The 12,200-nt window shown below is 33.2% G+C and overlaps 1 protein-coding gene across 1 annotated transcript in view; it reads left to right on the forward strand.

Annotated features, from left to right (window-relative positions):
- LOC106466680 (serine/threonine-protein kinase ATR-like) overlaps positions 1-12,200 on the forward strand; it is a gene marked incomplete at its 3' end in the record, with an annotated part of 134,038 nt that overhangs the window by 70,969 nt on the left and 50,869 nt on the right. The window contains exons 13-15 of the mRNA XM_022394744.1: positions 8,003-8,114; positions 10,071-10,162; positions 10,851-11,059. Coding sequence (XP_022250452.1) covers positions 8,003-8,114; positions 10,071-10,162; positions 10,851-11,059 — 413 coding nt within the window. The remainder of the gene's footprint in view (positions 1-8,002; positions 8,115-10,070; positions 10,163-10,850; positions 11,060-12,200) is intronic.

Raw genomic sequence — 12,200 nt, forward strand, 5'->3', positions numbered from 1 at the left:
TGTGTGGTCAGTGATAATCATATAATTATTAATACAGGTACATGTATTTTAATGTGTATGTTATTTACATACAAAAAAATTAATAGTTCGACCAGTTTGATATTTTTCCCTGAAGTTGATCTTAAAATTCTCCGTAGCCGTGACTCTTTCCCATCTTTCCTTTAATATCGTTGTTCTTCTCACATAGCCGAGAAACTTGTACTGAACAATGACTGTGCCCTCACGGGTTGCAATGGTGAAGCCAACTTTTGGCGGGTCAGCCAAATTATTGCCGTGGGTCACTTAGTTGCCAACCATTGCCCTATACATTAGAGTATAACACTCCATGGGTTCTCTTTGGGCACCTTCTGAAGAATGTTCATCGAGGTAACTTTTGCAACAATCCATCCACCATATCACTAGCTATTAGCGAGCAGGCGTAAATTCTCGAAACAAAAGTTAACATTTTTCTTCACTGAAAATGTATTTTTCATAGATACTTACCTCCTCACACACTACCCACCTGTTCTCCCCGCTACGGGTGCATCTTTTTTGTCTAATTTCAAAGTGATGATAGTACTCTACAGTATAGAGGGAGTCACCTGTGCTAGGAGGATGTGTCACACTCCTATTGGTGGAGGGTTGTTGCATGTTCATATGTATGCTACACTGCAGCTATACCATGTATAAGCATGTGATGGTAGGTGGAGCATTAAGGCTAGTGGCGAGTTAAAACTCCAATATGGTACATTACCTTCACTCACATAAATAGCTATTCTTGTTCAGTGCTGCCCTCAATTTGCAAAAAACAATTTGTACATGCCACAAGCTTTGAATCTCTCACATCTGGAATGGACTGATTCCAATGTGTCTTGCATGCAAATCATCATGCAACAAACCCCTAAACAATAAGAGTGTGACATACACTTTTGATGCATGGGACTCCCTCTATTCAATTCTAATGAACTATCACTTCTTGTTTGTCAGTAATTGTGTTCTAATGTTTAGTTTGTGCTCTCTTCAAGTGTTTTATTTTAATTTTTTCACTATCTTTGTATTAATTGCTCTCAAGTTTACTCTTTTATTATAGAATAGTGATATTTGTAATTTGTTGACTTATTCCGAAGTAGAATTATTTTATATTTCTACCCAGTTACAGAACTTGTCACTTCATTACAAAAACTTTCTCCCAACATAGTAGTGATTGGTTATTCATTTTGCATTATAAATTCTACGTTACCACCTCGGAGGTTATATGTTCTATTTGCATATTTACACTGGTTTCAGGTCACAATACTCCACGAGAAGATTTTCTGCTTTATTTCATCCAAGGAGCTGATATTTAATGGGTCTCATGTCATGTTTGGGGGCCCACATATTTTGACATACAGTCTTCTGTCTTTGAAAACATAAGGCATTATGTTTTTATGGTTTTTGAATACTTTTAATATTATTATCTGTAGTTATTTGAGTTTTATAATATATGTTTTGTTAGTTTAGTTGATACTCATTGTCCAGTTCAGGTTAGCCATTAGGCTTAGTTGCATCCTTTCTCCTATACCACTGATACTAGGGGTCTTTGTTATTTTAGGAATACCTGTAATTCATCTGACAGGGATATCAATCATTTGATTAACTATATTGTTTTTCTTCCATACATCACATCTTATACATAGGTTATTGTTCACACACACTTGTTTCTTTTTATAAATTCCTATTTATTTTATTTTCATTATTATTCTTATGGTTAGGTTAAGATTTTTGTTTTAAAGCTTAGTGATATCTTTTGTCCTGCACTATTTGATTAGGCTTAACATGTGTCAGATAATTTCTTACCATTCATTTTTTAAATTTATACTTTATATATCTTACTCATAATTTAATTTGTGTGGGCCCCTGTGGGGTCCACCCTACCTTCTCCCAATGTTACTCGTGTTCCTCCTATAACGGCTGAACCCATTTCAGTATATTCCCCTTTTCATGGCATTGTTTCTTTATGATCTTTTTGTCTCTTTTGAGATTGGATATTTACAAGCCTTGCTATATACAGGCTTTAATTCCTTTTGCCTCAACTTACCATCAGGCAGATTTTCTTTGTTTTTTTGTCCTTTAGATCTCTGTTAATCTTTTCCATTTTCTCCTCTACCCGGCTTTTCGGTTTTGTTTAACACTATCTACTCTCCTACAGGTAATGTTTACCTTCTACTTTTTTAGGTGTTCCAGCTATATTTAGGGATTTTTGTGCGATACTTCTTCCTCCTTCCCTCCATGTCGGTGGGTTTGCCATCTTCCGTTCTTTCCATGCACACGTGGTTTCTTTACTTTTGGGAACTTCTTGGGTAGGACACTGCTGTTTTTTTCACGTCCACTGCTAATAGGGACTTACGGTCAGATCTTTTTCTCCACCGGTCAGTTTTTTGGGGCTCCTCCTGTATATTTAGCATCATGTGGGGTATATGCCTAGATTCTTTTTTTTGTTGTTGTTTCATCCTGAAATATTGTCATCTTTATTCTTTTACATATCCAGCAATTTTCCATCCTTTACCTGTTCTACCTATGGTATAATCCATTTCTCTTGTATACTTGATGCTGTTTGAGGTTCTGGATTGATTGGTCCCACCTGAATCAGTTCTTGTGTCTTTTCTGTTTTCATATGTAGTCTTTGATCACTTTTGGATTTGCCATTTCTGAATGTTTTGGTATGCCCACATTACACACTCTTATTTTCCATTCTTTGGGAGGCTATTTTAGGTTATTTCACCACATGATTCAGTCCCAGTTTCGTGACGTGGTCTTCATTTTAACCAACTTCCACTTTTTGAGGAGGTTTTTACCTGCACTTTTCATTGGATGTATAGCTTTGGTTAGCTACTTCTTCACATACTTGTATACTCCTTCCATAGTCAACTTGAGTTGTTGGATTTTCCAATTGAATATGTCTTTCCAGTTCCATACCTCACATTCTCGTCTCTTTGGGGTGGTATTTTTACACACACCCTCTATTGGTACCATCCATTGATATTTCCTCTTAATTTCTTCCTTCCATCTTCTTCTACATGAGTTGATATATTTTCATATTCCCTATGATATTGAGTTTCATTCTTCCTTTCCCTCTTGTGGATTGTTTCTCTTCCCTGTTGCTCATCTCCATTGGTTGGGGATGTAGGTCAATTTGTAAGAGGCTTCACGACTATGGTCTCGAGGCAAATGATCTTATTCCCTTCACACTCTGGCACCTAATTTAGTCCAATGTGCTTTTGTTCACTCTTTTCCTTGTTTCCAGATTTGAATAATCACCTTTCATTTCAACTATTAGATGGTAGTGGCTTCTCTCATTCACCAAGGGGACATTTTTTTTTTGTTTCTTTTGTGGTAGACACTGGATTTCCCTTTTTGAACCCACGCACTTTATATGCATCTCCTGGAAAGTCATGTTCCAAGATTTTGTACTTGTTGCTCATTGCCTTTCTAGTCCTGTCACATTTTCTTCCTAAGAGTGACCTCTTGATTCTCCAAATTTTTGTTGGCTCTACCTCCTGTGGGGTACTCCTCCACATGAAGTTTTGAATTTTTTATCAATTCCCAAGTAATTCTCTCTTTTGTTTTTAGTCTCCAGTTCATCATCTCTTTGCCCTAGCTGTCAATATCTTCAGAAAGGTTTACATCCAGTTTCTCACATTAGGTTTTCTCCTTCCATCAGTTTTTTTATGAAAATGTTTGTTCACCCCTGTCACTCCAGTTCAGATCTTTCTAATTGATTTCCTGGCTGGCACAAATCTGGGTTTCTTTGCTGTTTTGGCTCAATTGTTTCCTTTGTTCTGGATCATTTTTATTTAACTCCATTTTGTGGCTCATGTGGTATATTCCTTTCGACTTTTCCATTTCTTACCATCTTCCACATTTCTTCTCGATTGGTTCCAGATATCCTTGTCAGTCTAGTACATGCTTTGGGTTGCTTCATTGTTTTCAAGGTTTTTCCATTGAATCCATCTCCCACGATTTCCTTCCATTACTCCACTGCTTTGTCTGTGATTTTTTTTCCTTCCTCCCTGACCCATTGGGTTTGGATTGTAATTCAATTGGCCTTTTATTCCTTGTATCCTTCTTCCCATCATTGATTTCTCATGTCTTCACACAGATCATGCAGCTTCCCTTTTCCTGCATATCAAAACTGTCGTCCATTGGAAGTACTTTTCTGTCAAGCACTGAGACTACTCCTTTTAAATTCTTTTCCCATTATTTACTTTGGGTAGCTGTTTCTTCCTTATCAGGGTACTGTCATCCACCTGTTACCATCCTTCACTCTTTTGTGAGACTGTGACTGGGTATGTTACTTTTTAGTATCTCTATACCTCTTATTTTTGAGTGGTGCCTGTCCAGTTATACTTAAATTAGTAATAGCTGCATTGTAAGGCCATGATGACCTAATCTTTATATTTCCATGGCCATGTAATGCATACTGTGGAGATGGGGTATTCCACAAGATTGCTTATAGGTTTATCCTCACAATAGGTTTGCTTCATAAGTTTGCCCTCCTGGACCATACTCACACATGGACTACATGGGTAAATCAGAAGAGGCTACCTACCCACCCCTACCATGCCTTGTATTGAATAAATTAGTATGGTCTGCTTTTCAAAATGTGGTTTTGTAGTCACGCATTGTACTGTCTTGGGTGTTGTCATTCCTCTGGACTCGCCACTGTACTTGCCATCCCATTTTCTTCTAGTGAAGTTTGAGAGTCCTTACCACTTTCTAGTTCCAAGCTACTCAGGTGGTGGACCATGGAGTCATCCTCCAAGATGTGATAATGAAATACAAATAATACATGATTACAAAACTATTCAGTTGAGATTATGGCGGTGGTGTTCTGCTGGTGTAGATGACGAGATATTCTCCACTATGTAACATGAGAGTGAGCCATCAAAATTGCAGTTCACCCCTTCGATTGTGATCCCTCATCCTGCCCCCCAGTGGCTGGGTTTTGGATTTAAAGTTGAACCAATCAACACAAGTCCTCAACATGTATTACAGATGTCTCTTTTTTTTGCATATAGAGGGCAGCACTGAATGATAATAGTTATTTATGTGAGCGGAGGTAAGTATCTATCAGAAATACATTTTCAGTATACGAAAATTATAACTTGTGCATATAGAGGGCAGCACAAATAAAAGAAAACTATTATGTGAGTAGGGGTAAGTATCTATTGGAAATATATTTTCAGTGTAGGAAAATGTTAACTTGTGGAAAAGATCATGATGAGAATTTGTAGATTTAGTTAGGTCAAATTCTGCCAAATTGCATCAAATTTTATTTTGCCTCAAAGCCACAGTTTTTTATGCTGTGTTTACATTAGTAGAGGTCATGATTAAAGAGATTTCTACATTATCTACACATGAAAGTTTTAAAGAATTGAAAAATAATAGCACTGTGTTTCTAAACTCCACTTGTAATAAGACCTATTAGTTCAAACTACCAAGTAGTTTTTATGTAATGCAACATGAAAACTGTTCCATTGCTTGAGGCATGCTCTTCAGAAAAATAAGCCCTATTTGCATATATCGAAAAGCTATAAGGAGTTTGGTAAAATGGAGGAAATCACTGAGTATAGATGATTCAAACCTTTCATTAAGCCTGCTTTAGGTGAAATTTAGTGTTGTTGCCACAAAAGACTCATCTTATTAGACTCTATAATTTCTTATTACTTATTCGCTGTTTGATTTGAAACTTTTTAAGGTAAAGCTATAATACCGCATTAATCTAACATGCTGAAAAAAGTAACCAGATATAAAGAACACTTCAGCCCCTGTAATTAAAACTTTTATGTTACAGAATATATTATTTTAACTTTGAATTTTATTTAGGTAACTTTAGGACTGAACAGTCAACATTGATTAATCTAAGATACTAGATTTAATATTATGGAAGTCTCTTCTTTAATGTTAAAAAATACTGAAAATTTGGTTACACAGTGAACTTTTAGAAAGTTGACATGTGTCATTCATCATAAAAACAAAACATTACAGCAGCTAGCAGGGAGAAGTTAAACAGTGTTGTTACTTGTTAACACAATAATACTGTATTATCTGAACAGAAATTATAGTTTTGACCAGGCAGTTAGGGCACTCAGCTCACAATTAGTGAGTCACGGAATAAAAACCCTTTACAGAATATGCTTGCCCTTTCATATGTGGGAGCATTATAATGTAATGGTCAATCTACTGTTTACTGGTAAAGAATAGCTCAAGAGTTGGTGGTGGGAGCTGCCAGTTAGTTGCTTTTCCTGTAGTTGTAGCTTGAAATTAGGAATGGTGGTAGATACTTTAGTAAATTTGCCACAAACAAATAAACAGACTTACTAGTTTTATTTTTATACTTCTCCTAATGGTTTTCAAACCTTGTAAGATAAAATTATAATTATCAATTTAATTTTACATACTAAGTTGATGTTATTCAAATTTTATGTTATTTGATTTTAAACTTAAGATACTTGAAGAATATTCAAAACAGTAGATTTGTAATTTGACGAGGTATGCATTTGTCTAATAAATAATATGATGCATTATATTTTTTTCCCTTCGTTGGTTGTTATAGTGTGTTTGAGTAACTGCATAACTATAAATACAATACTTAAGGCTCTAACATTGTCATAAACGTGCTTAAGAATATGTAAAACAATACTGAACTGGATGAAACAAAAAGTGCTTAAAAGTATATACAATATTGTTGCAACAAGTGACAGTAGGTGAATAAATCTTTCATTATTTCTAAATTTTTGACAGTTCATAAATTTAACATATGTATAATGGAGATATCTAGTATCCCAAATACCATGCACATATGCTTGGTGTTTGGATATTAGGCAGTCACTGTTGTTGATGAAGTAATGTTTGCATATTAGTTCAGTTAATATGAAATAATATTACATTGGAAAATAACTATTTTGATACAATATGTACAAAAGTAAGTGTTTGGTTAAAAATGCAAATTTTATAAGATGTGTTTAAAAAATGCAATTTTTTAAGGCTAGCATGACTATTGCATTAGGTTTTAACTGATTGAATGGGTGAAGAAAATCCCCAAAAATTAATGTTAAAAATAAATATAAACTAATAGAAAACAACTTGAAACTTATTAATAAATATATTAAATGAAATCTTCTGATTAACAAAAAAAGTTGGCTTGCTTGTAGTTTTGATATGGTGAAAAACTATTTTTAATGTATGTATTTTTTCAAATTCAATCCTAGTAAAACTAATTGTTGATTCAATTGTTTATGATGACTGAGAATTGTGAAAAAACCAATATGCTAAAAGGACTTTTCTATTCCTTGCTTTTTGAGCACTCAGGACATGTTTGTTCTTTTTTTTTTGGCAAATGTTGAAAGACATTGGGTAAAACATTTATAAATGTATAAAGTATAAGCTTTATAGTTTAGTTGTAGAAGAGCATAAGAAGATATAAAAACCAGTAATTAAAATCTACATCAAAGATAAGCATTTTTAAGTGTTTTTTAAAAACTGATTCACAAAAAAAGTTTTTTTTGAATTTCAAAAGCTCTGAATTCATAAAAATATAGCATAGAAATAGAATATTTAATTTTACAGAAGTCACATAAAAGTGTAGAAAGCTCAAGTTTCAAACAATTTCAACCAATAGTTTTTTTGTTGTTGTTTTTTTGCAATGCAATAAAACAATACGAGAAGTGTATTGAGTCAGTGCATCCAGGCATTTAAGAGTTAATGTAGTTGAATGAAACGATTGATGAACTGGAAAAGATAATTCCTTGAGAAACACTAATAATTATCTGAGTTTTTATTTATCACATTTTGAGCTGTAGCATTTTAGGAGCATTAGATTAAAGAAATGACCTCCTTCACAAGAAAACTTAATATTAAATTAATTAATCTAATGACATTGTCAGTTCAGATATCCAGAGCAAAGCGATTCTTACAAAAGGAGTTAAATATGCTTGTAATTATGAATACGAAAATTTTAGTGCATACTTCTTTTATTTTTAAGATTTCAAGAGGATACTTGCAGGAATCCCTCATGGAAATCTCCAGGAATGAATGCAATTCATAAGAAAATTTGTGAGTTGACTGAAAAAGCTTGTCAAAAGATGAAAACTGAGGTTTGTGTTATGAATGTGGTTACACTGTTGAGTGTTTTACATTGTTTTTCAAAGTGAAGTACTTACCAACATAGACATATCTGTCAGTCAGGATCTTGTGTTAGCTTAGTCAAATTTAAGTATATGTGCTCTTGAAAACATTCAAGATGTTGCTAAGTAGGATATGCTGTTTATTTGAGAAAACTAGTAATGGTTAGGAAATCCACTCAACAAAATTTGACTTTAATAAGACAAGTTTGATTCTATTTTCTGTCAAGATACATATTTCAGCCTAATATTTATTATTTTATTATAACTTATTATCACACTTTATTAATAAGAAGATTAGTTTTGTAAACATTAACAAGACTTTATAGAGGTATTAGATATCTCTCCCAACCAGACAAGTCCACTACTCTACTTACAGAGAGTAAATGCTTTAGCCATCTAAACTGCTATGTCTCAAATGCTGCAAGTCTCATTTTTCATAAAAATTCCAATAAAACTGGGGCTCAAGGCATTTAAAGCATGATAACTTACTTGGTTAAGTCAACTATCTTATAAACAAGTACTTGGTTAAGTCAACTATCTTATAAACAAATACTTGGTTAAATCAACTATCTTATAAACAAGTACTTGGTTGTTTATAAGATAGTTGATTTAGGTACTTGGTTAAATCAACTGTCTTATAAACAGGTACTTGGTTAAATCAACTATCTTATAAACAAGTACTTGGTTAAATCAACTATCTTATAAACAAGTACTTGGTTAAATCAACTATCTTATAAACAAGTACTTGGTTAAATCAACTATCTTATAAACAAGTACACGGATGTGAAGCCTAACTGATTTCAGTTTTCACTTTTTCAGCATAATTTTTGCTTTACAGATAGTTTAAAATTTGAATAGACATACTTGATCTATTTAGAGACAATGATCAATTTGAAATATGCTCCAGCATGTGAGTTTCCAAATGATAAAGTAGATACGAGTTTTATACTTTTAAAATAAAACTAGCCATGCCCTCAAAACATTTGTGGTAGTTTTCATGCCCTTTTTTCAATTTTCCTTATTCTATCATTTTCATGCATGCAATTTAAGTTAGCTTTTTCTTGCCACTATTTTGTTTAAGATCGATAAATTCTGGTCAATTTGAAAAAATTGTACATGGTCAGACATACAATCTCACATAGATATAACTATATTTATTAAAACTACATGTAAAGTAAACAATAAAGCAATGGTATTTATAATAGTGTATAGAGTACGAAACAGTAATGAACGCTCAGTGTATGACATAAACGAAGAATAAAACCCATAGTAAAGAAAAAAGTAGCTAAAAGATGTATATAGCAGTCTATGAAACAAACCTTCATTATGGCAAAGTAAATTAAAGGTATAGTTGTAATGAAGGCAAACTTAGCCGTGTATGCAGAAACTTCTGAATGCATGTTCATAAAGTGATAAGCATATGGTTTTGAATAAACTGTATATACATATTTTAGAGTTAACTAATTCAAGAAAGCCCATAGAAATTGTATTTAGTGTAATGTTCATTATTTTAGGAAATTACGCATTGGTTATGTGTTGTTTGTGTGAAATAGTTTGTAAATTAAAAAACTAAAGTTGAAATAGAAGGCAGTCATCTTGTTATGAAAATGACATTGTGCCATCATATACCATACTCATTTCATTAAAAAGTTTGACCAAGTGAAAAACAGGTAAGATGATTCTAAATGGAAAAACCAATATACAATGATATGAGATATGTACCTCTTGTTCGAGAAATTTGCCAGAAAATTTCTAGACAGACAAAAACAAGTTTATTATTTATATAGATGTTCAATGGCTAGTTAATAATTAACTTGTTTCTTTTAAAATGTGTTGCCAGTATCTTTTTTTGATCGGCAATGTTATTTTGTTTTACAGTGTATAGTGAAGATGTATATTATAATTTTTCTTAATATTTTTTGACAGAACCTGGCTGATGTGAAATTTCTAAATGGGCTCACCACATGTGTGGATATTCTATCCTCTCTATCATCAGTGGAAAGTCAGAGAGACAAAAGGTGCTGTTTTATCACTGCTTCATGATGTGAAAAATTATTTGTGATTGTTTTAAGATAAAGTAGGATTATCTGTCATTTCATCACGTAGTATGTTTAGTTACCTCTCATTTTTTCATGATATAATACTATTCATGAATAATCATAGTTTTTATTACTCAAATAGAAATATTTATATCTGTTTGGTGAAAAAAGTATTACTTACCAGTCTTGCTTGACACAATATGAATTACCATATTTTCATGACACTTAAAGAATCACTAACCATGGTAGTGCTCACTATGTTGGGATGGGCCGAGAAAGAATTGGCTGCCACATTCAATCTATTGCTCTATGATGCTTACAAATAACTGCTAAAGCTGAGTTTTATCCTTATTTGAGCAACTAATTGCCATTATCAAGTGTTTCATAGCTTGTAGAACAGTAATATTATTCTGTTCTTTTAGCACACATATTTTTATATGGGGAAATAATAAAAAGGAAACTACTAGCAGTGAGTTCAGTTTATAAGCATATATTATTTCATTTCATTTCTGGTCACAAGATGGCAGCAAATATTGTGTGTATATGAGGACTGTTTGTGACTTATCATTGTACACTATAAATAGATGGATATCTAACTTTCTGGCTGGTGGAACAGTTCAAATTAAATTACATGATATGTTATCCAAAACATTTGATATTACCTCAGGAGTGCCACAAGGATCAGCCCTTTTGCCACTCCTGTACATCATCTTAGTAAATGGAGTGCCACAAGGATCAGCCCTTTTGCCACTCCTGTACATCATCTTAGTAAATGGAGTGCCACAAGGATCAGCCCTTTTGCCACTCCTGTACATCATCTTAGTAAATGGAGTGCCACAAGGATCAGCCCTTTTGCCACTCCTGTACATCATCTTAGTAAATGAAATCCCTTACCCTAACCTAACATATGCATATCACTCAGTAAGTCAATGACATAGTTCTCTGGAACATATCAAGAAAGCCATTAACTGCAACTGCTAAATTTAATCATAGAATGGTGCAACAAATGGTGAGTTATATTAAACCACACAAAAACACCTTTTTCTTCTTTCAAAGAACTATGAAAAAACATGAAAACCTCAAAGAAAATCAAATTAAATTTAGGAGAAGTAGAAATGAAAATGAATAATAATATTACATTTCTTGTTATCCCCTTCGACACATGCCCCTCATGGAGTAAGCATATTCAAAACTTGCATGCCTCAGTTATTAACTACATCAAACTCATTCTGGTAAACATACAGGCTGTTCACCAGACACAACTCTTAAAATACATAAAACATTTATACAAACCCTAATAGAATATGGCTGCCAGATAACATACAACATGTCAGATAATAACCTCAAAAAATTACAATTTCAAATAAACAGAGCAATTAGATTAGCTCCAAGGCTTCCAAAATTTGCCCTTGTAAGTTATCTGCATAAAATTAGCAACTTACCCACTTTAAGAAACAGATTAATCAAGCTTACCTTCAAAGAGAGTTTTCTTTGGGTATTTTGACAGTAAATAAGTTTTAAGTTCTTAGTTTTATAAGGGATTATTAAACAAAATCCTGAATTTCTCCTAGTGTGAGAAATGTTATATATTTTTTCTAGGTATTCCCTCTTTATTTTATTCACCACCCCTCCAATAAGTACGAAATTAAACGTAAATTACTCGCTATAAAATCGTTCTTTGTTCAGACAAACCATAATCTTTATAGCCTTCAATCTTGTTTGGTTACAGAGCCATCAAATAGAAAGTAAGACCCCTCTTGCCACACCCACCTGTTATATCATCTCTTTCAGGATTTGTTAGTAAACTCTCTTTCATTCTTAATACTGTATTATGTATAACCAATAGAAAGCCAAGGTTTTCATTTATCAAATGACGTATTATATTACATTGTGTTCTGAACAGATAATTGTCAATTTCCCTTGTAGTACAAGCTTAGTTCCCACGAGAAAGATAACAATTAGCTTGGATAGAAAGCCAGAAAAATTGTGATTGCTAGAGGAAATGGTCTGCTTTTTG

The sequence above is a fragment of the Limulus polyphemus genome, unplaced genomic scaffold, assembly GCF_000517525.1.
Source record: "Limulus polyphemus unplaced genomic scaffold, Limulus_polyphemus-2.1.2 Scaffold2342, whole genome shotgun sequence".
Classification (NCBI taxonomy): domain Eukaryota; kingdom Metazoa; phylum Arthropoda; class Merostomata; order Xiphosura; family Limulidae; genus Limulus; species Limulus polyphemus.